At 39.5% G+C, this 26,279-nt stretch overlaps 1 protein-coding gene across 4 annotated transcripts in view; it reads right to left on the minus strand.

Annotated features, from left to right (window-relative positions):
* Positions 1-3,348: 3,348 nt before the first annotated feature.
* The window catches only part of LOC128205818 (lysophospholipid acyltransferase 2-like), a 43,993-nt gene continuing 21,062 nt past the window's right edge, over positions 3,349-26,279 (minus strand). For all 4 annotated transcript variants that reach the window (XM_052907806.1, XM_052907807.1, XM_052907808.1 and 1 more), the window contains 4 exons: positions 25,547-25,650; positions 23,933-24,130; positions 22,972-23,126; positions 3,349-8,776 (listed from right to left, as the gene is read on the minus strand). In XM_052907806.1, coding sequence (XP_052763766.1) covers positions 8,569-8,776; positions 22,972-23,126; positions 23,933-24,130; positions 25,547-25,650 — 665 coding nt within the window. In that variant the 3' untranslated portion in view covers positions 3,349-8,568. The remainder of the gene's footprint in view (positions 8,777-22,971; positions 23,127-23,932; positions 24,131-25,546; positions 25,651-26,279) is intronic.

Raw genomic sequence — 26,279 nt, forward strand, 5'->3', positions numbered from 1 at the left:
ATTTTGAATAAGGCATAAATTAGTGGTCCGCTACCATGGTTGTTCAAATTATGCCCCTTTGGTCAAAACTGGCCCTGCCCTGGAAGTAACAAGTTTCCTAGAGACTTTATAAGAAAAACTTTCAAAATCTTCTTGTTTCAAACCACAAGGCTCATACCTTTGATATTTGTTGTGGAGCATCATATGATGACCCTCTAGCAAAACAGTTGAAATTATGCCCCTGGGGCCAAAGCTGGCCCCACCCGTTTTGACCTACTTTTTTATTTTTAAAGCTACAGCAATGCAATTTGGACCATGTGTACAGTTTTGCAAACGAGCATCAATGTTGTCCTCGGATGACCTTAACTGTGACCTTTTGATCTTTTCATTTTTGAAGCTACATCAATGAAATTTGGACTATGTGTACAGTGTTGCAAACGAGCATCAATGTTGTCCTCGGATCACCTTGACTGTGACCTTTTGACCTACTTGCTTATTTTTGAAGCTACAGCAATGAAATTTGGACCATGTGTACAGTTTTGCAAACGAGCATCAATGTTGTCCTCAGATGACATTGACTGTGACCTTTTGACCTTCTTTCTTATTTATGAAGCTACAGCAATGAAATTTGGACCATGTGTACTGTTTTGTAAACAAATATTTATTGTGTACTTTGATTACCTTGTTTGTGACCTCTTGACATACTTTATTTATTTAATTTGAAGCTACAGCAATAAAATTTGGACCATGTGTACAGTTTTGCAAACAAGTATCAATGTTGCCCTCAGATTACCTCGACTGTGACCTTTTGACCTACTTTCTTAATTTTTAAGCTGCAGCAGTGAAATTTTGACCATGAGTACAATTTTGTAAACAAATATTTTTTCTCCTTGGAGACCTTGATTTGGCACATATTAAAATAGTTCATGCAACTAATCTGCTTACAACAATTTCTGTCCACATATGTTGAACGCACAACGTTTTCAGCTAACTCAAACACAAAACGCGAACTATATGTTTGTTGCATATTACCAATACATACATGCTCTGAATTGAAAATGACCACTATGCCAGTAGAGCATAGGCCCTCGTGGGTCTCTTGTTTTTGTTAAATTTAGGCAAAGATATCTGCTTGTCAAGGGAGATCACTGTATTTAGATTGATGAAATGATTGTATGCTAATAATGCAAGTTATTGAATATTGGTAACTATTTTGGTATGAAATACCTGATTCTAGGCACACTGCTCCATGCTACTCTCAACACAGCCACTGTGGTTTCAAGAAAAACACTTCTTACCATGTAGAAAGAGTTCTGCGTTCAAATCCCAGCAGTGGCCAATAAGAAGTGCATTTTCGAGCTGATGAATTATTGTCATTTCTTTACAAACCAGAAAAGTGTCCAAATTTCATTGCAGTAATTTAACTTCTTTCGTTTTTTATGCTACCCGACTGGAGGAACATTTAATACAGTTCAAGAGTTTGATAATATTTGTTGATGATGTGATCAATAATTGTTTTATTTCTGAAAGCATATATATATATATATATATATATATATATATATATATATATATACATGTATTGTTAATCTGACACAATACAATTGCCAAAATGTTAAACAAGAGCACCGCGAAACGGAGCATTATACGCCCGAAGAAGATTCGGTTTGAGGTCTTTAATAAACATTTAGGTTATGCTAGTATACTGCTTACTAGGTGTGAAGTGTTTACAAAAAAGGCTTAAACTTCCAATATTGAAACTTTAATGATACTTAAGTTAGCAGTGCTAATAAAAACCTTTGTTCAACAGTATTTTTTTACAACATAGAATAATTGTAAAGCAACATATAAACTGGTAAGTAGTGCAATGAAGGATGTACTAATATGGAATCAGATTTTATGAAATGAAATATTTTTATAAAAAAAATAGAATATCTGAAACTTCCTTAGAAAATCTGAGAATACAAGTTTAAAAGTAGCAGGACTTGGAAAGTGCTTACAACACATCCTTTTAATGTAGCAATAATTTGTATAAAGTTATCTAAAAATTGCTTTATTGGTTACAAAGTTGTGGCTAGGACACGTTTTCTAAAAATTCCTTTATTAGTAGTAACACAAAGTTGTGGCCTGGACACGGAATTGCTAACGCCCCCCAGTGAAATTAGCCTTTGAGGTACGGACCTGGAAAGCATGCTTGACAAATCCTTTTAATGTAGAGATGATTTGTATAAAGTTATTTGAAAATTGCTTTAGTAGTAACCCAGTTATGGCCTGGACATGGAATTGCTAACGTCCCCCCCATGGTGATTCTAGTCTTTGAGGTATGGACCTGGAAATTGCGCGCGGCACATCCTTTTAATGTAATGATGCTTTGTATAAAGTTATTTGAAAATGACTTTATAAGTGACCAAGTTGTGACCCGGACACGGATTTGCTAAGGCACCCCCATGGTGATTCTAGTCTTTGAGGTATGGACCTGGAAATTGTGCGCGACACATCCTTTTAGTGTAGTGATGATTTGTATAAAGTTATTCAAAAATCGCTTTATTAGTTACCAAGTTATGGCCCGGACACGGAATTGCTAACGCCCCCCAGTGAAATTAGCCTTTGAGGTACGGACCTGGAAAGCATGCTTGACAAATCCTTTTAATGTAGAGATGATTTGTATAAAGTTATTTGAAAATTGCTTTAGTAGTAACCCAGTTATGGCCTGGACATGGAATTGCTAACGTCCCCCCCATGGTGATTCTAGTGTTTGAGGCATGGACCTGGAAATTGAGCGCGACACATCCTTTTAATGTAATGATGCTTTGTATTAAGTTATTTGAAAATGACTTTATTAGTGACCAAGTTGTGGCCCGGACACGGATTTGCTAACGCACCCCCATGGTGATTCTAGTCTTTGAGGTATGGACCTGGAAATTGCGCGCGACACATCCTTTTAATGTAGTGATGATTTGTATAAAGTTATTTGAAAATCGCTTTATTAGTTACCAAGTTATGGCCCTGACACGGAATTGCTAACAGACGGACAGACAGACGATGGAGGCCATAACATAATACGACCCTTCGGGCGATTAAAAAAGAAATGAAATAAAGAATTGTTTTTGTCTCTCGGGTGATGTTGTTGTTTTTTTAAAAATCTGAAATGGGGTATGCTTTTTAAAGTTCTAAATAAAATTGTTATTTGACAGTAAAATCCTTAAGAATTTTGTTTTTGAATCCAGGAAATGATGCTCATTATGAAATTATCAATTTAATCATAGATGAAAATGATGCCAATTAGGGTCCTACTTTAACCTTAACCAGTGTAACTTAGAAAGCCTTTAGTCATGGTCTTTGTTTACCAACACAACACTCCTGCTGTAATATATTTATTAGGACAGGTATAAAACTACTTTTAGCCTTTTAATTCATCACAGCTTATACATTCAAAATGGCGAAAGCACTAAACTTAAGCATACTTGTATTTATTTTACAAAATTATATTACCTAGATTACCAAATATTTTTCATAATAATAATGGTCATTCTGATATATTTTTTAAATAAAAGCAGTTTTATTGGCACTCAAATTAAAAATTTGAAAAGCACACATAAACATCGATATTAGCAAACGAATCATTATGTCCAGACTCCAGACTTTTCTTCATGAGGATGGGTCTCGCCTGGTGCTCATAAAACATCTCAGTCATTTCCTAACTTAAGACGAATTTCTCAAATGTTCATAGTCAAATTAAAGTGTTAATGCCTTTAAAGCAAATGTTTGTTTCTTGCAATTAAGTGCATGAAAATACATATAATTCCAGAAATTATTATGTTATCATGCTATCATTTTTCAAATATGATATACAGTAACCCTCGGAACTTAAATAAGGAAAGTGACTTACGTTAGGAAATGACTGAAGACGTTTTAATGCCGGCCCTGTAACATACTGATTTTTCGGTACATATTGGAATTAAAAAAAGAATTAAGCACCAATAGAGCAGAAGACATCAACTTAAGGCAAACCACGATGTTTTTACAAGAAACGAGGATATTATCATAGACTAGCTGCAATTTTCCATTCACTAACTTTCTTACTCAGTCCCTTAGCTGACTATAAATGAATTGCTAGATATTTATCTCCGCCTGCCCCCTCTTTATTCAGCGGCCACTAAAAGCTTATTGACTCAAGTAAAAATAAAAGTATTGGTCCAGTACTGTCTGGGAATGGGTTTATTAATACTGGTACCTACAATAGTGATGTAAACATTCACATTTAAAAGAGCAAATTGTAATGATCTTGTTTGTGGTTCATCTTGAAACACGTTTGTATGTGTATATGGTTTTCTCATCGGTTAAACAGTCATTTTTTTTAAATATCACCCCCAGTCCCCATTTATAAAATATGGATAAAAATCTAGCAAAATGTTTATATTATCCTTATAAGGAGTTGTATTGTCCAGATTATTTTTATTTGCCATTGATAAATGTTATCAATAGTTTGACTTTAAAATTAATTAAGCAATAAAGACATGTTACTGATATTGGTGCCTCATGAAATGTGCCACAATTATGATCATGGAACTTGTGCACCGTTTTAATTAAATATAAAAGAAAAAACAATTCCAGTGTGATTTGCTCACTAGTGCAAAAAGCTGACTTAATAACGTGTATCTACAAGTATACATATTTAGAGATGTCCTGTACAGCAAAGTTTAAGTATTTCTTAACTGTCTAAACTTGAATGAACACAATACAACACTTATTCTCTCAATCTCAAGGTACCTTCGTTTTAAATGCTGATAAATATAAAACTGGTCATTTTGAAATATAATGTTGCAATTGGATGCGCTTGGTGGATAAAAAAGTTAATAAAAGACTTGGGCCCCTTTTTTAAAAAGATAGAAAAGGCCTAAGATTGTAAAATTTCATGCGTTATTCTATTTTTGGCGTAAAGTGCTGAATAGATAAAATAGATTTTGCCTGTCACTTTACGGGTGTTCCGAGCACCCTAAAGCAGTGCAAGGTTTTATGACTTAGCTCAGATATCTTATTAAAACAGGCCCCAGCTTTATTAGCATGAAAATTACAAAGAACATGATTTACATAGTGAATCGGACAATAACAAAATTCAGCCATATTTTAGCTCTTTATAAGAAACAACTAAGAAATGACTAGGAACGTTACTGGCTTTATTTCTTTCATGCCAATATGATATTTTCAGATGCGATACAGCTAAATACTTAAATTAAAATACAAATATAACACAACAGAACCTGAAAAGTAATATTTTTTTTATAGCTATTTTATTCTCAATTTAATAATGATTATTGAAATACTTTCTGACCTTATTTTGATAAGAATTTTAACAGTAAAAATGAACAAGTAGACATTTGAAAGAGAAGGATCTTAAAATATAAAAAAAAACTCATTTTATTACATGCTTAAATTTTTTCTGAGACATTTGTGAAGATATGTGTTGAGATTAAAATGTTTTCTGACTAATTAGTATCTTACCATTAGTTACGCGATTATTTAGCATTCATGGAAATAAATACATTTGTGCAGTTCAGCCTTATATAAGCTTAAGATGTACAGATTACAGACATATTACTTATGTATGAGGGTCGTCTCGAAATAGTGTATATTTTTTAAAAACAGAATAAAAAAAAATTAATTCAAACATTAGGTAATTTTTAACATGATCCATTGCAGAAACATCTGAAAATATCGATATAGACGTCAACAACAACACCAAGGCAATTACAAAACCTTGTTATCTTTTTCTGCGAAAATTAGACTAGATAATTTAATGCTAAATCAAACTCAATCCCACACATGCGTTGTAATACTTGTAATGGTGATGAAAGGTTACATTCTGAAAACACCGGGGCAATCTCACGTTTAACATGAAAAGTTAAGCCTGTCTAATCTCACACTCTATAAATACAATTTTTTTAACATTAACTCTGTCAATAATTCGATAGCAAATCATTTAAATTAAACTCTATTAATTTTTATTGGAAAACTGTTTGGCAATAAGAACCATACAATCAAAATTTTATTATTTGCTTGCATGCATCATGTCTTAATAACTTAAACAAACTTTCAAAAAATCCTACACAACAGAGCATTTGTTTTAAACTCCAACTAAATATATACATGGCAAGTCTACGTAATCTTTATTGCACAAAAACTGATAAACAAAACACATCAACCTTAAAACATTAAATTTACCACATCAAGCCAACCTTAAAACATTAATTTCACACATCAAGCCAACCTTAAAACATTAATTTCACACATCAAGCCAACCTTAAAACATTAATTTCACACATCAAGCCAACCTTAAACATTTAATTCAACAACTTTGTGACCTACACATTGGTCCTAAAAGCAACAACATAACATTCAATATTTAAAAATTAAAATCATCGTCATAAATATTCCCGTGACACTCACTTGAACAATGGGATAATTTTTTGACAATTAGATTTTTATTGAAAAACTATTTTTCCAAACATAATTTAAGTCTTGAAAAACCCTCTTAAAGTTTAACCAACATACAGTTTAAATACTTATTGAAAGGCTAACATGAAATTTACGAAAACATAAATGTAACTGTGATACAGAGAGGCACTCCCTCAAAGCTTGTTATAATTTCCAGAATTAAGCCATCTTCAGAACCTGCTAACTCGGGGCTTTTTCAAAACTGGAATATTTGTGCATGCACAATTTATATATTTCGCTTGGCTATAATGTATTGGACAGACATTCACATAGTTCCCTTTCACTCAACACTTGATAAAAATCTACTAATAACATAAATTAAAATGGAATGACTTTCATAAAACTATATAATGCTTCTACTGATATGATTAAAAAAATTCTTTGCCACTCTTTAAAAAAGCTTCTAACAACATGACATTTAAAATGGATACACACAGCATAAACACACAAACATTTGATCAATCTTTATCTTTTACATTTTCAACAATTATTTATCATGATTAAACATGAGTAACATATTCTGCAAAATGAGTATTTTTAGCCAATAATTCAAACCTTGTATACCATTGGTCAACTGATATCTAGTTCATCCAATCAGAATGCAGTACTGATAATAGATATATACAAGGACCAAATAATAACAAGTTTCAGTTCATACAAATATATCTTAAGTTTTCTCTATACAAAAAACTAATAATTCACACAATTATATACAGTGATGCATTCAATGTTATGGAACTAACATTCGCTAGTAGCTTCCTATTAGTAACTATAGTAACCACTGATACCATTTATAGTTTGTTTTAACATTGTTCTGTATAATACAGAGATATATTTGGACGAGTACACAGCTGTGAAAATCATATCGTATGAGCTGTTATGGCAAGTCCAATATGGTTTTCTTAGCTACATGCATATACGTAGTCCAAATGTATCCCGTTTGTGCAGAACAATGTCAAATAACGTATTTATTCTATACCCTCATTATTCCAATTATATTAATCATAAAGGCACTGATATTAGATTAAAACAATAGTTTGATGTTTTGTTTGTAAACAAACTAGAATTGGTCATGGTTATTAAAGAGGATTTTTGTCAGTAACTTGAGCATCTGTCGATTCTGATTTTCATTCAGAACCTTTACCTTGTCTCGGTTTCATAGGTTTAACATGACACCTGTGAATTTTACAATACAGAAAAAATACTATGTATTTTTAAGCGGATCCAGCCCATTACTGAAGTATATTGTATGGTCATGTGTTGAAAATAAAGAGTCTACAATTGGACATATAAATTAGGTATAGAATAAATTTGGATATTCAAGAAATGCGATCACATTCATGTATACATATGACTGTGGCCCTTGGATTAAGAACTGGTAAAGGTTATTTCAATAAATGTATCAGTAAATATTTATGTCTAAAAATACGGTGGTTTTTAAAAATTCTGTTTTATGACACATTCTTGAATTTATCTATACAGGTAAGAATTTTTTTTATTTCAGAAACTAAATTTTCTTGGCTAGTAAATAAGACATTACAGCAAAAATTGTAATGAAAATAAATTAAAAGCAAACTTCAGGAAACATATTTACTAGAATATTAATAAGACGAAAGCACCATTTATAATCAAACTAATATTAAAGTGAACTTCAGAAATCAAATATACTTGACTATTAATTAAGACAATAGCACAATTTATAATTGAAATACTTTAAAAGTAAACTTCAGAAATCAAATTTATTTGACTAGTAATTAAGACAATAGCACAATTTATAATTGAAATACTATAAAAGTGAACTTCCAAATCAATTTACTTGAATACCCAACAAGAACAGTAGCACAATTTATACTGATAATAATGTAAAAAGCAAAACTTAAAATCAAACAAGGACAATATCTTGTCAATTAAAAGTTCATTTACTTAAAAAGAACACCAAAAACAAAAAAAGAGATATAAGAATTGAGACTATGATACATATATAGTTTAAAATATAAGTAACTAATGCTTATACCAGGATACATAAATATATCCACACATATAACTTCTTAAACATGTATTCCTATGCTTCAGCTATACAATAATTTTGTATATCTATTCATTTTTCAAAATGTCAACATCAGGCTGTTTAACTGATGAGGCATTTGGCTGTTGTTTAAATGAGGAGTGTAGGTTATTTTGAGTTGTGGAGACTAGTTCCTTCTGAGTAATGTTCTCCTCTGCTGAATTTTTATATGTGGGTATATAACGCAAGATCACGAAGATTGCCACAGCCAGGATATGAACATTCCAGTACAAGTTACTGAAATTAGAATATGTTCAATCAATGGATTGATTATTTCAGAATATAAACAAATTGTATCTGTGTTTCATATAAATTTCTTCATTTTTTTTTTACAGGTTATTTTTTTTTTAAATCATATTAATGGGCAATTACACAAAACATAACTCTTATTCTTAGGGCTATTCCAGTAAAACATAAAACCCATGGGGGGTAGGCAATTATTTAATTAGTACATGGGTGGGTGTCTTTTTTCTCTAATTTGGACCCAACAAGGGTTAATTTGCTTCTGTAGGGGGGTGGCATAATTAAAAAGTCCCTTTCCCCCGGGGGTTTTATGTTTAAATGGAATAGCCCTTATGCAAAGGCATTGTTATAATAATTTTATTATCATGAAATCTGCAAACAACAACAACAACTAAAAGACAAAATGTATTGTCCATTTCTATCATAAAACCTCTAAAACTGCACAGCTGGACACTCAGATCAGACATCTGATACACAGAAGATGTGTACTATACACAGATGGGGGGGGGGTCACTTATAGAAGGCTTTGAAAACTAGGCCTTTAAGTAGCAATTGTTTGGTTTTGTTGTGCCAATACATCACCAGGCTGTGCCGCAGTTAATTTCGGTAGCTATGCTTTAGTGGTTTACTAAGCGGTATAGCACATGACAAATTGAGGAAGCATTCAAATTTGGGGCATTTTTACCTTTTTTTTTCTTTTAAGAAATCAGGGTCCAGAATAACAACATCGTGTTATAATTGACATCATATTGTAACCACACAGGACTGCTGACTTCCAGCATATCACATTCTTATTCCCCCCACCCCCGGGTCACATTGTAACCATACAGGAATAAGCTGACCTCCAGCATATCACCTTCCTATCCCCCAGGGTCACATTGTAACCATACAGGAATAAGCTGACCTCCAGCATATCACATTCCTATCCCCCAGGGTCACATTATAACCAAACAGGAATAAGCTGACTTCCAGCATATCACATTCCTATGCCCCCAAGGTCACATTGTAACCATAAAGGAATAAGCTGACCTCCAGCATATCACATTCCTATTCCCCCAAGGTCACATTGTAACCATACAGGAATAAGCTGACCTCCAGCATATCATATTCCTATCCCCCAGGGTCACATTGTAACCAAACAGGAATAAGCTGACTTCCAGCATATCACATTCTTATTCCCCCCACCCCCGGGTCACATTGTAACCATACAGGAATAAGCTGACCTCCAGCTTATCACATTCCTATCCCCCAGGGTCACATTGTAACCAAACAGGAATAAGCTGACTTCCAGCATATCACATTCTTATTCCCCCCACCCCCGGGTCACATTGTAACCAAACAGGAATAAGCTGACTTCCAGCATATCACATTTTTATTCCCCCAGCCCCCGGGTCACATTGTAACCAAACAGGAATAAGCTGACTTCCAGCATATCACATTTTTATTCCCCCCACCCCCGGGTCACATTGTAACCAAACAGGAATAAGCTGACTTCCAGCATATCACATTTTTATTCCCCCCACCCCCGGGTCACATTGTAACCAAACAGGAATAAGCTGACCTCCAGTATATTACCTTCCTATCCCCCAGGGTCACATTGTAACCAAACAGGAATAAGCTGACTTCCAGCATATCACATTCTTATTCCCCCCACCCCCGGGTCATATTGTAACCATACAGGAATAAGCTGACTTCCAGCATATCACCTTCCTATCCCCCAGGGTCACATAGTAACCAAACAGGAATAAGCTGACTTCCAGCATATCACATTCTTATTCCCCCCACCCCCGGGTCACATTGTAACCAAACAGGAATAAGCTGACTTCCAGCATATCACATTCTTATTCCCCCCCACCCCCGGGTCACATTGTAACCATACAGGAATAAGCTGACCTCCAGCATATTACCTTCCTATCCCCCAGGGTCACATTGTAACCAAACAGGAATAAGCTGACTTCCAGCATATCACATTCTTATTCCCCCCACCCCCGGGTCACATTGTAACTATACAGGAATAAGCTGACTTCCAGCATATCACATTCTTATTCCCCCCACCCCCGGGTCACATTGTAACCAAACAGGAATAAGCTGACTTAAAGCATATCACATTCCTATCCCCCAGGGTCACATTATAACCAAACAGGAATAAGCTGACTTCCAGCATATCACATTCCTATTCCCCCAAGGTCACATTGTAACCATAAAGGAATAAGCTGACCTCCAGCATATCACATTCCTATTCCCCCAAGGTCACATTGTAACCATACAGGAATAAGCTGACCTCCAGCATATCATATTCCTATCCCCCAGGGTCACATTGTAACCAAACAGGAATAAGCTGACTTCCAGCATATCACATTCTTATTCCCCCCACCCCCGGGTCACATTGTAACCATACAGGAATAAGCTGACCTCCAGCTTATCACATTCCTATCCCCCAGGGTCACATTGTAACCAAACAGGAATAAGCTGACTTCCAGCATATCACATTCTTATTCCCCCCACCCCCGGGTCACATTGTAACCAAACAGGAATAAGCTGACTTCCAGCATATCACATTTTTATTCCCCCAGCCCCCGGGTCACATTGTAACCAAACAGGAATAAGCTGACTTCCAGCATATCACATTTTTATTCCCCCCACCCCCGGGTCACATTGTAACCAAACAGGAATAAGCTGACTTCCAGCATATCACATTTTTATTCCCCCCACCCCCGGGTCACATTGTAACCAAACAGGAATAAGCTGACCTCCAGTATATTACCTTCCTATCCCCCAGGGTCACATTGTAACCAAACAGGAATAAGCTGACTTCCAGCATATCACATTCTTATTCCCCCCACCCCCGGGTCACATTGTAACCATACAGGAATAAGCTGACTTCCAGCATATCACCTTCCTATCCCCCAGGGTCACATAGTAACCAAACAGGAATAAGCTGACTTCCAGCATATCACATTCTTATTCCCCCCACCCCCGGGTCACATTGTAACCAAACAGGAATAAGCTGACTTCCAGCATATTACCTTCCTATCCCCCAGGGTCACATTGTAACCAAACAGGAATAAGCTGACTTCCAGCATATCACATTCTTATTCCCCCCCACCCCCGGGTCACATTGTAACCATACAGGAATAAGCTGACCTCCAGCATATTACCTTCCTATCCCCCAGGGTCACATTGTAACCAAACAGGAATAAGCTGACTTCCAGCATATCACATTCTTATTCCCCCCACCCCCGGGTCACATTGTAACTATACAGGAATAAGCTGACTTCCAGCATATCACATTCTTATTCCCCCCACCCCCGGGTCACATTGTAACCAAACAGGAATAAGCTGACTTCCAGCATATCACATTCTTATTGCCCCCACCCCCGGGTCACATTGTAACCAAACAGGAATAAGCTGACCTCCAGCATATCACCTTCCTATCCATCAGGGTCACATTGTAACCAAACAGGAATAAGCTGACTTCCAGCATATTACCTTCCTATCCCCCAGGGTCACATTGTAACCAAACAGGAATAAGCTGACTTCCAGCATATCACCTTCCTATCACCCAGGGTCACATTGTAACCAAACAGGAATAAGCTGACCTCCAGCATATCACCTTCCTATCCCCCAGGGTCACATTGTAACCAAACAGGAATAAGCTGACTTCCAGCATATCACATTCCTATCCCCCAGGGTCACATTGTAACCAAACAGGAATAAGCTGACCTCCAGCATATCACATTCCTATCCCCCAGGGTCACATTGTAACCAAACTGGAATAAGCTGACCTCCAGCATATCACATTCCTATCCCCCAGGGTCACATTGTAACCAAACTGGAATAAGCTGACCTCCAGCATATCACATTCCTATTCCCCAGGGTCACATTGTAACCAAACAGGAATAAGCTGACCTCCAGCATATCACCTTCCTATCCCCCAAGGTCACATTGTAACCAAACTGGAATAAGCTGACCTCCAGCATATCACATTCCTATCCCCCAAGGTCACATTGTAACCAAACAGGAATAAGCTGACCTCCAGCATATCACATTCCTATCCCCCCAGGGTCACATTGTAACCAAACAGGAATAAGCTGACCTCCAGCATATCACCTTCCTATCCCCCAAGGTCACATTGTAACCAAACAGGAATAAGCTGACCTCCAGCATATCACATTCCTATCCCCCAGGGTCACATTGTAACCAAACAGGAATAAGCTGACCTCCAGCATATCACATTCTTATTCCCCCCACCCCCGGGTCACATTGTAACCAAACAGGAATAAGCTGACTTCCAGCATATTACCTTCCTATCCCCCAGGGTCACATTGTAACCAAACAGGAATAAGCTGACCTCCAGCATATCACGTACCTACTCCCCCAGAGTCACATTGTAACCAAACAGGAATAAGCTGACTTCCAGCATATCACATTTTTATTCCCCCCACCCCCGGGTCACATTGTAACCAAACAGGAATAAGCTTACCTCCAGCATATCACGTTTTTATTCCCCCCACCCCCGGGTCACATTGTAACCAAACAGGAATAAGCTGACCTCCAGCATATCACATTCCTATCCCCCAGGGTCACATTGTAACCAAACAGGAATAAGCTGACCTCCAGCATATCACATTCCTATCCCCCAGGGTCACATTGTAACCAAACAGGAATAAGCTGACTTCCAGCATATCACATTCTTATTCCCCCCACCCCCGGGTCACATTGTAACCATACAGGAATAAGCTGACTTCCAGCATATCACATTCTTATTCCCCCCACCCCCGGGTCACATTGTAACCAAACATGAATAAGCTGACTTCCAGCATATCACATTCTTATTCCCCCCACCCCCGGGTCACATTGTAACCATACAGGAATAAGCTGACTTCCAGCATATCACCTTCCTATCCCCCAGGGTCACATAGTAACCAAACAGGAATAAGCTGACTTCCAGCATATCACATTCTTATTCCCCCCATCCCCGGGTCACATTGTAACCAAACAGGAATAAGCTGACTTCCAGCATATTACCTTCCTATCCCCCAGGGTCACATTGTAACCAAACAGGAATAAGCTGACTTCCAGCATATCACATTCTTATTCCCCCCACCCCCGGGTCACATTGTAACCATACAGGAATAAGCTGACCTCCAGCATATTACCTTCCTATCCCCCAGGGTCACATTGTAACCAAACAGGAATAAGCTGACTTCCAGCATATCACATTCTTATTCCCCCCACCCCCGGGTCACATTGTAACTATACAGGAATAAGCTGACTTCCAGCATATCACATTCTTATTCCCCCCACCCCCGGGTCACATTGTAACCAAACAGGAATAAGCTGACTTCCAGCATATCACATTCTTATTGCCCCCACCCCCGGGTCACATTGTAACCAAACAGGAATAAGCTGACCTCCAGCATATCACCTTCCTATCCATCAGGGTCACATTGTAACCAAACAGGAATAAGCTGACTTCCAGCATATTACCTTCCTATCCCCCAGGGTCACATTGTAACCAAACAGGAATAAGCTGACTTCCAGCATATCACCTTCCTATCCCCCAGGGTCACATTGTAACCAAACAGGAATAAGCTGACCTCCAGCATATCACCTTCCTATCCCCCAGGGTCACATTGTAACCAAACAGGAATAAGCTGACTTCCAGCATATCACATTCCTATCCCCCAGGGTCACATTGTAACCAAACAGGAATAAGCTGACCTCCAGCATATCACATTCCTATCCCCCAGGGTCACATTGTAACCATACAGGAATAAGCTGACCTCCAGCTTATCACATTCCTATCCCCCAGGGTCACATTGTAACCAAACAGGAATAAGCTGACTTCCAGCATATCACATTCTTATTCCCCCCACCCCCGGGTCACATTGTAACCAAACAGGAATAAGCTGACTTCCAGCATATCACATTTTTATTCCCCCAGCCCCCGGGTCACATTGTAACCAAACAGGAATAAGCTGACTTCCAGCATATCACATTTTTATTCCCCCCACCCCCGGGTCACATTGTAACCAAACAGGAATAAGCTGACTTCCAGCATATCACATTTTTATTCCCCCCACCCCCGGGTCACATTGTAACCAAACAGGAATAAGCTGACCTCCAGTATATTACCTTCCTATCCCCCAGGGTCACATTGTAACCAAACAGGAATAAGCTGACTTCCAGCATATCACATTCTTATTCCCCCCACCCCCGGGTCACATTGTAACCATACAGGAATAAGCTGACTTCCAGCATATCACCTTCCTATCCCCCAGGGTCACATAGTAACCAAACAGGAATAAGCTGACTTCCAGCATATCACATTCTTATTCCCCCCACCCCCGGGTCACATTGTAACCAAACAGGAATAAGCTGACTTCCAGCATATTACCTTCCTATCCCCCAGGGTCACATTGTAACCAAACAGGAATAAGCTGACTTCCAGCATATCACATTCTTATTCCCCCCCCACCCCCGGGTCACATTGTAACCATACAGGAATAAGCTGACCTCCAGCATATTACCTTCCTATCCCCCAGGGTCACATTGTAACCAAACAGGAATAAGCTGACTTCCAGCATATCACATTCTTATTCCCCCCACCCCCGGGTCACATTGTAACTATACAGGAATAAGCTGACTTCCAGCATATCACATTCTTATTCCCCCCACCCCCGGGTCACATTGTAACCAAACAGGAATAAGCTGACTTCCAGCATATCACATTCCTATCCCCCAGGGTCACATTATAACCAAACAGGAATAAGCTGACTTCCAGCATATCACATTCCTATTCCCCCAAGGTCACATTGTAACCATAAAGGAATAAGCTGACCTCCAGCATATCACATTCCTATTCCCCCAAGGTCACATTGTAACCATACAGGAATAAGCTGACCTCCAGCATATCATATTCCTATCCCCCAGGGTCACATTGTAACCAAACAGGAATAAGCTGACTTCCAGCATATCACATTCTTATTCCCCCCACCCCCGGGTCACATTGTAACCATACAGGAATAAGCTGACCTCCAGCTTATCACATTCCTATCCCCCAGGGTCACATTGTAACCAAACAGGAATAAGCTGACTTCCAGCATATCACATTCTTATTCCCCCCACCCCCGGGTCACATTGTAACCAAACAGGAATAAGCTGACTTCCAGCATATCACATTTTTATTCCCCCAGCCCCCGGGTCACATTGTAACCAAACAGGAATAAGCTGACTTCCAGCATATCACATTTTTATTCCCCCCACCCCCGGGTCACATTGTAACCAAACAGGAATAAGCTGACTTCCAGCATATCACATTTTTATTCCCCCCCACCCCCGGGTCACATTGTAACCAAACAGGAATAAGCTGACCTCCAGTATATTACCTTCCTATCCCCCAGGGTCACATTGTAACCAAACAGGAATAAGCTGACTTCCAGCATATCACATTCTTATTCCCCCCACCCCCGGGTCACATTGTAACCATACAGGAATAAGCTGACTTCCAGCATATCACATTCCTATCCCCCAGGGTCACATTGTAACCAAACAGGAATAAGCTGACTTCCAGCATATCACATTCTTATTCCCCCCACCCCCGGGTCACATTGTAACCAAACAGGAATAAGCTGACTTCCAGCATATTACCTTCCTATCCCCCAGGGTCACATTGTAACCAAACAGGAATAAGCTGACTTCCAGCATATCACATTCTTATTCCCCCCCACCCCCGGGTCACATTGTAACCATACAGGAATAAGCTGACCTCCAGCATATTACCTTCCTATCCCCCAGGGTCACATTGTAACCAAACAGGAATAAGCTGACTTCCAGCATATCACATTCTTATTCCCCCCACCCCCGGGTCACATTGTAACTATACAGGAATAAGCTGACTTCCAGCATATCACATTCTTATTCCCCCCACCCCCGGGTCACATTGTAACCAAACAGGAATAAGCTGACTTCCAGCATATCACATTCTTATTGCCCCCACCCCCGGGTCACATTGTAACCAAACAGGAATAAGCTGACCTCCAGCATATCACCTTCCTATCCATCAGGGTCACATTGTAACCAAACAGGAATAAGCTGACTTCCAGCATATTACCTTCCTATCCCCCAGGGTCACATTGTAACCAAACAGGAATAAGCTGACTTCCAGCATATCACCTTCCTATCACCCAGGGTCACATTGTAACCAAACAGGAATAAGCTGACCTCCAGCATATCACCTTCCTATCCCCCAGGGTCACATTGTAACCAAACAGGAATAAGCTGACTTCCAGCATATCACATTCCTATCCCCCAGGGTCACATTGTAACCAAACAGGAATAAGCTGACCTCCAGCATATCACATTCCTATCCCCCAGGGTCACATTGTAACCAAACTGGAATAAGCTGACCTCCAGCATATCACATTCCTATCCCCCAGGGTCACATTGTAACCAAACTGGAATAAGCTGACCTCCAGCATATCACATTCCTATTCCCCAGGGTCACATTGTAACCAAACAGGAATAAGCTGACCTCCAGCATATCACCTTCCTATCCCCCAAGGTCACATTGTAACCAAACTGGAATAAGCTGACCTCCAGCATATCACATTCCTATCCCCCAAGGTCACATTGTAACCAAACAGGAATAAGCTGACCTCCAGCATATCACATTCCTATCCCCCCAGGGTCACATTGTAACCAAACAGGAATAAGCTGACCTCCAGCATATCACCTTCCTATCCCCCAAGGTCACATTGTAACCAAACAGGAATAAGCTGACCTCCAGCATATCACATTCCTATCCCCCAGGGTCACATTGTAACCAAACAGGAATAAGCTGACCTCCAGCATATCACATTCTTATTCCCCCCACCCCCGGGTCACATTGTAACCAAACAGGAATAAGCTGACTTCCAGCATATTACCTTCCTATCCCCCAGGGTCACATTGTAACCAAACAGGAATAAGCTGACCTCCAGCATATCACGTACCTACTCCCCCAGAGTCACATTGTAACCAAACAGGAATAAGCTGACTTCCAGCATATCACATTTTTATTCCCCCCACCCCCGGGTCACATTGTAACCAAACAGGAATAAGCTTACCTCCAGCATATCACGTTTTTATTCCCCCCACCCCCGGGTCACATTGTAACCAAACAGGAATAAGCTGACCTCCAGCATATCACATTCCTATCCCCCAGGGTCACATTGTAACCAAACAGGAATAAGCTGACCTCCAGCATATCACATTCCTATCCCCCAGGGTCACATTGTAACCAAACAGGAATAAGCTGACTTCCAGCATATCACATTCTTATTCCCCCCACCCCCGGGTCACATTGTAACCATACAGGAATAAGCTGACTTCCAGCATATCACATTCTTATTCCCCCCACCCCCGGGTCACATTGTAACCAAACAGGAATAAGCTGACTTCCAGCATATCACATTCTTATTCCCCCCACCCCCGGGTCACATTGTAACCATACAGGAATAAGCTGACTTCCAGCATATCACCTTCCTATCCCCCAGGGTCACATAGTAACCAAACAGGAATAAGCTGACTTCCAGCATATCACATTCTTATTCCCCCCATCCCCGGGTCACATTGTAACCAAACAGGAATAAGCTGACTTCCAGCATATTACCTTCCTATCCCCCAGGGTCACATTGTAACCAAACAGGAATAAGCTGACTTCCAGCATATCACATTCTTATTCCCCCCCACCCCCGGGTCACATTGTAACCATACAGGAATAAGCTGACCTCCAGCATATTACCTTCCTATCCCCCAGGGTCACATTGTAACCAAACAGGAATAAGCTGACTTCCAGCATATCACATTCTTATTCCCCCCACCCCCGGGTCACATTGTAACTATACAGGAATAAGCTGACTTCCAGCATATCACATTCTTATTCCCCCCACCCCCGGGTCACATTGTAACCAAACAGGAATAAGCTGACTTCCAGCATATCACATTCTTATTGCCCCCACCCCCGGGTCACATTGTAACCAAACAGGAATAAGCTGACCTCCAGCATATCACCTTCCTATCCATCAGGGTCACATTGTAACCAAACAGGAATAAGCTGACTTCCAGCATATTACCTTCCTATCCCCCAGGGTCACATTGTAACCAAACAGGAATAAGCTGACTTCCAGCATATCACCTTCCTATCCCCCAGGGTCACATTGTAACCAAACAGGAATAAGCTGACCTCCAGCATATCACCTTCCTATCCCCCAGGGTCACATTGTAACCAAACAGGAATAAGCTGACTTCCAGCATATCACATTCCTATCCCCCAGGGTCACATTGTAACCAAACAGGAATAAGCTGACCTCCAGCATATCACATTCCTATCCCCCAGGGTCACATTGTAACCAAACTGGAATAAGCTGACCTCCAGCATATCACATTCCTATCCCCCAGGGTCACATTGTAACCAAACTGGAATAAGCTGACCTCCAGCATATCACATTCCTATCCCCCCAGGGTCACATTGTAACCAAACAGGAATAAGCTGACCTCCAGCATATCACCTTCCTATCCCCCAAGGTCACATTGTAACCAAACAGGAATAAGCTGACCTCCAGCATATCACATTCCTATCCCCCAGGGTCACATTGTAACCAAACAGGAATAAGCTGACCTCCAGCATATCACATTCTTATTCCCCCCACCCCCGGGTCACATTGTAACCAAACAGGAATAAGCTGACTTCCAGCATATTACCTTCCTATCCCCCAGGGTCACATTGTAACCAAACAGGAATAAGCTGACCTCCAGCATATCACGTACCTACTCCCCCAGAGTCACATTGTAACCAAACAGGAATAAGCTGACTTCCAGCATATCACATTTTTATTCCCCCCACCCCCGGGTCACATTGTAACCAAACAGGAATAAGCTTACCTCCAGCATATCACATTTTTATTCCCCCCACCCCCGGGTCACATTGTAACCAAACAGGAATAAGCTGACCTCCAGCATATCACATTCCTATCCCCCAGGGTCACATTGTAACCAAACAGGAATAAGCTGACCTCCAGCATATCACATTCCTATCCCCCAGGGTCACATTGTAACCAAACAGGAATAAGCTGACTTCCAGCATATCACATTCTTATTCCCCCCACCCCCGGGTCACATTGTAACCATACAGGAATAAGCTGACTTCCAGCATATCACATTCTTATTCCCCCCACCCCCGGGTCACATTGTAACCAAACAGGAATAAGCTGACTTCCAGCATATCACATTCTTATTCCCCCCACCCCCGGGTCACATTGTAACCAAACAGGAATAAGCTGACCTCCAGCATATCACATTTCTATTCCCCAGGGTCACATTGTAACCAAACAGGAATAAGCTGACCTCCAGCATATCACATTCCTATTCCCCAGGGTCACATTGTAACCAAACAGGAATAAGCTGACTTCCAGCATATCACATTCCTATTCCCCCAGGGTCACATTGTAACCAAACTGGAATAAGCTGACCTCCAGCATATCACATTCCTATCCCCCAGGGTCACATTGTAACCAAACAGGAATAAGCTGACCTCCAGCATATCACATTCCTATCCCCCAGGGTCACATTGTAACCAAACTGGAATAAGCTGACCTCCAGCATATCACATTCCTATCCCCCAGGGTCACATTGTAACCAAACAGGAATAAGCTGACCTCCAGCATATCACATTCCTATCCCCCAGTGTCACATTGTAACCAAACTGGAATAAGCTGACCTCCAGCATATCACATTCCTATCCCCCAGGGTCACATTGTAACCAAACAGGAATAAGCTGACCTCCAGCATATCACATTCCTATCCCCCAGGGTCACATTGTAACCAAACAGGAATAAGCTGACTTCCAGCATATCACATTCTTATTCCCCCCACCCCCGGGTCACATTGTAACCATACAGGAATAAGCTGACTTCCAGCATATCACATTCTTATTCCCCCCACCCCCGGGTCACATTGTAACCAAACAGGAATAAGCTGACTTCCAGCATATCACATTCTTATTCCCCCCACCCCCGGGTCACATTGTAACCAAACAGGAATAAGCTGACCTCCAGCATATCACATTCCTATTCCCCAGGGTCACATTGTAACCAAACAGGAATAAGCTGACCTCCAGCATATCACATTCCTATTCCCCAGGGTCACATTGTAACCAAACAGGAATAAGCTGACCTCCAGCATATCACATTCCTATTCCCCCAGGGTCACATTGTAACCAAACTGGAATAAGCTGACCTCCAGCATATCACATTCCTATCCCCCAGGGTCACATTGTAACCAAACAGGAATAAGCTGACCTCCAGCATATCACATTCCTATCCCCCAGGGTCACATTGTAACCAAACTGGAATAAGCTGACCTCCAGCATATCACATTCCTATCCCCCAGGGTCACATTGTAACCAAACAGGAATAAGCTGACCTCCAGCATATCACATTCCTATCCCCCAGTGTCACATTGTAACCAAACTGGAATAAGCTGACCTCCAGCATATCACATTCCTATCCCCCAGGGACACATTGTAACCAAACTGGAATAAGCTGACCTCCAGCATATCACATTCCTATTCCCCAGGGTCACATTGTAACCAAACAGGAATAAGCTGACCTCCAGCATATCACATTCCTATCCCCCAGGGTCACATTGTAACCAAACTGGAATAAGCTGACCTCCAGCATATCACATTCCTATTCCCCAGGGTCACATTGTAACCAAACAGGAATAAGCTGACCTCCAGCATATCACATTCCTATCCCCCAGGGTCACATTGTAACCAAACTGGAATAAGCTGACCTCCAGCATATCACATTCCTATCCCCCAGGGTCACATTGTAACCAAACAGGAATAAGCTGACCTCCAGCATATCACATTCCTATCTCCCAGGGTCACATTGTAACCAAACTGGAATAAGCTGACCTCCAGCATATCACATTCCTATCCCCCAGGGTCACATTGTAACCAAACAGGAATAAGCTGACCTCCAGCATATCACATTCCTATTCCCCAGGGTCACATTGTAACCAAACAGGAATAAGCTGACCTCCAGCATATCACATTCCTATTCCCCCAGGGTCACATTGTAACCAAACTGGAATAAGCTGACCTCCAGCATATCACATTCCTATCCCCCAGGGTCACATTGTAACCAAACAGGAATAAGCTGACCTCCAGCCCCAGGGTCACATTGTAACCAAACTGGAATAAGCTGACCTCCAGCATATCACATTCCTATCCCCCAGGGTCACATTGTAACCAAACTGGAATAAGCTGACCTCCAGCATATCACATTCCTATCCCCCAGGGTCACATTGTAACCAAACTGGAATAAGCTGACCTCCAGCATATCACATTCCTATTCCCCAGGGTCACATTGTAACCATACAGGAATAAGCTGACCTCCAGCATATCACCTTCCTATCCCCCAAGGTCACATTGTAACCAAACTGGAATAAGCTGACCTCCAGCATATCACATTCCTATCCCCCAGGGTCACATTGTAACCAAACAGGAATAAGCTGACCTCCAGCCCCAGGGTCACATTGTAACCAAACTGGAATAAGCTGACCTCCAGCATATCACATTCCTATCCCCCAGGGTCACATTGTAACCAAACTGGAATAAGCTGACCTCCAGCATATCACATTCCTATCCCCCAGGGTCACATTGTAACCAAACAGGAATAAGCTGACCTCCAGCCCCAGGGTCACATTGTAACCAAACTGGAATAAGCTGACCTCCAGCATATCACATTCCTATCCCCCAGGGTCACATTGTAACCAAACTGGAATAAGCTGACCTCCAGCATATCACATTCCTATCCCCCAGGGTCACATTGTAACCAAACTGGAATAAGCTGACCTCCAGCATATCACATTCCTATTCCCCAGGGTCACATTGTAACCATACAGGAATAAGCTGACCTCCAGCATATCACCTTCCTATCCCCCAAGGTCACATTGTAACCAAACTGGAATAAGCTGACCTCCAGCATATCACATTCCTATCCCCCCGGGTCACATTGTAACCAAACAGGAATAAGCTGACCTCTAGCATATCACCTTCCTATCCCCCAGGGTCACATTCTAACCAAACTGGAATAAGCTGACCTCCAGCATATCACATTCCTATCCCCCAGGATACTTACAAACTGTAGAAAATAAAGGTCGGGCCCAGGTGGAGAATAGTGAAGGGCACGACCATGTAAGATATCACAATGTGAGTGGAAAACCATGTCAATATGTTGTACGCCATTTTACGACCCTCGCTTGTTTGGAAATATGGACGAATTTTTCTTCGCACCTGGAAAAACAATTTTATGAATATGTGCATTAATGTTTGCAATGTGGAATTTATTTTATTTTGAATAGATAACTGCATTTTAAAGGGGCTGTCTTACGTATGATAAAATAGCGAAAAAAAAGAAAATTGTCAAAAACTGACATAAACTTGGCATCGTTGTGTACAATGCATTTAAACTTAGTAACTAAAGTACCACATAGTTTACAATTTATTTGAATTTAGCAGTTATTTCTTATTTTTCCATTAAAAAAAGATTACTGGGTATGTCTACCAGGTAGAATCCATTCCTTATGCGTGAATAGCTAGTCGGTGTTATCACGTGATATTAGGGAGGTAGGTGTATAGCTTAAATATTAGCTAGCGCGGTTTATGCATATGCAAAATCGCGGCCGAACGTTCATACTGCATGAACGCACAAAAAATAAGAATCAATCCTTAATTATTTACTGGGCATTTTGCAGTTAGATGCGGCTTGCCTTTTAAGTCTTTATGATTTTAGTGATGCAAAAATTCAGAAACAGAAAAAATGCATCTTTGGCATTTGAAGTAAGGCCATCAATTTATTTATTTTTATTTTATCGATTCATTTGTTTTTATTTATTTATTTAAATAAATAAATAAATAAATAAATAAATAAATAAATAAATAAATAAATAAATAAATAAATAAATAAATAAATAAATAAATAAATAAATAAATAAATTATTTATTTATTTATTTATTTATTTATTTATTTATCAATTAATTAATTATTTTATTTAATCTATTATTTATTTATTTATTCATTTATTCAGTTATTTATTTACCTTTCGTGCCACTTCAGATAAGGGCACTGCAGATACAAATGTGAAGTAATATCCCGCGTAGCAGCCATGCCACAGCGCACTAAGAAAGAAGGTGAAAAAACGCTTCTGTACAGGTATACGATCATAACAAACATGCCTCAGCCATGTGGCGGTCTGAATGTTCCAGTTGTCCACATACGTTTTGAAACTGGTCGCTCCCTAGAAAAAAAATGTTGACTTAAAATACATACAATAAAATGAACATCATTTCATTTTATACTTCAAATAAATAGGTCTGGATTGGAAATACATAACTTGTATGTTCACTATAACATTCATGGATTTTGAGATATCGAGACAATCTAATTGGTGTTATGTTCAAGAATAGTATACAAAGATGTTTAACTGTTCACCGGTAGTATTTTAAAATCGAAGCAGTTTTGATCTTTTGCTATAATAAATATGACAATAACATTGCAATTCAGGTTTTAATTTATTGGAGGTCAGTAGATGTTAACAAAGTTTAAGTTACCAATAGAATATTAAAAGCATTCATCAATGTAAAGGGACCATAACTCTTACCTCAAAGCCCATCATGGTAATAAATGTGACAAGGTGCCATTTTGGTGTTGCAACTAAAATCCTTCATTTAATAGTGGCCATTATTCCTAATACTAACATTTTTGATGAAGTCTCATATATGAGTAGTAAAACGGAGAGCTTCATTCTTATCTCAATTCAAAGGGACATATTCTTATCTCAATACAAAGGGACCTTATTCTTATCTCAATTCAAAGGGACGTTATTCTTATCTCGATTCAAAGGGACCTTATTCTTATCTCAATTCAAAGGGACCTTATTCTTATCTCAAAACAAAGGGACCTTATTCTTATCTCGATTCAAAGGGACCTTATTCTTATCTCAATACAAAGGGACCTTATTCTTATCTCAATTCAAAGGGACGTTATTCTTATCTCGATTCAAAGGGACCTTATTCTTATCTCGATTCAAAGGGACGTTATTCTTATCTCAATTCAAAGGGACGTTGTTCTTATCTCGATTCAAAGGTACCTTATTCTTATCTCAATTCAAAGGGACGTTATTCTTATCTCAATTCAAAGGGACGTTATTCTTATCTCGATTCAAAGGGACGTTATTCTTATCTCGATTCAAAGGGACCTTATTCTTATCTCAAAACAAAGGGACCTTATTCTTATCTCAATTCAAAGGGACCTTATTCTTATCTCGATTCAAAGGGACCTTATTCTTATCTCAATTCAAAGGGACCTTATTCCTATCTCAAAACAAAGGGACCTTATTCTTATCTCAATTCAAAGGGACGTTATTCTTATCTCAATTTAAAGGGACCGTATTCTTATCTCAATTCAAAGGGACCTTATTCTTATCTCAATTCAAAGGGACCTTATTCTTATCTCGATTCAAAGGGACGTTATTCTTATCAATACCCAAACGCACATTATTCTTACCACTAACATTTGTGTCGAGGTCTGTTTTGAAGTTGAAACTTAATTAAAAGGAGCAGTTATTCTTATTGATAACATTTGTGAAGATGTCCCATTTTGAATTTACAGCTTAAATCCTTCGTTGTAAGAGTTCCAGCAATGTAGTTCATACCTCGATGCCCCTTATGCTAACATTTGTGATGAGATCCCACTTTGGATTCCCCTCGCTGTCATAACCATTGAATCCAAGTCCACTCGCATTGCATATGGCATCACCTACAAGAAATATCCAAAACATTTTATTTTTATCTAGAAAAATGTCAGTATTTGTGTGTTTATGTTAAGCCAATATTTCAAGTGCTCACTGTCTACGTCCGTCATCCTCATCAATATACATGTTTTAAAACAGAGACGTTTTCCAAGAAATTGCTAAAAGAATAAAAAATATCATATTTTTATGTAGAAATAAAATCTGATATCTTAAAATTGATTTCATAAGTCACAAGTCTTTTTCTCATTCACAGATACAATGATCGTTTTGCAAAGGCTTTATCATTTGGAATTTTTTTAGCTGTGATCCCATCGAGTTAAGGCAATGAATTTGCTCTAAATATTAACATTATTAAAGGCAATATGACTTAAACATCCATCCTCGGCATTTCAGCGTAGGATACCCTGGGCAAATCGGCTAGGGATATTTCGTAAATCTTGAATATTCTTAAGGATTTTCCAACCAATGAAATAGCCGAGAACAAAAAGGAAAGAATCTCCTTTGTAAAGAGCTATCGGCATATTTAACAATATTCTGCCTAAAACGATTTGTAAGCTGTGATCTCATTGGATTAATTCGAACCGAGATTACATCCGTAACTTTTCGGCCATTTCCGCTCCGCATGAGGTGTGTC

This window comes from Mya arenaria, chromosome 10, assembly GCF_026914265.1.
Source record: "Mya arenaria isolate MELC-2E11 chromosome 10, ASM2691426v1".
Taxonomy (NCBI): Eukaryota; Metazoa; Mollusca; class Bivalvia; order Myida; family Myidae; genus Mya; species Mya arenaria.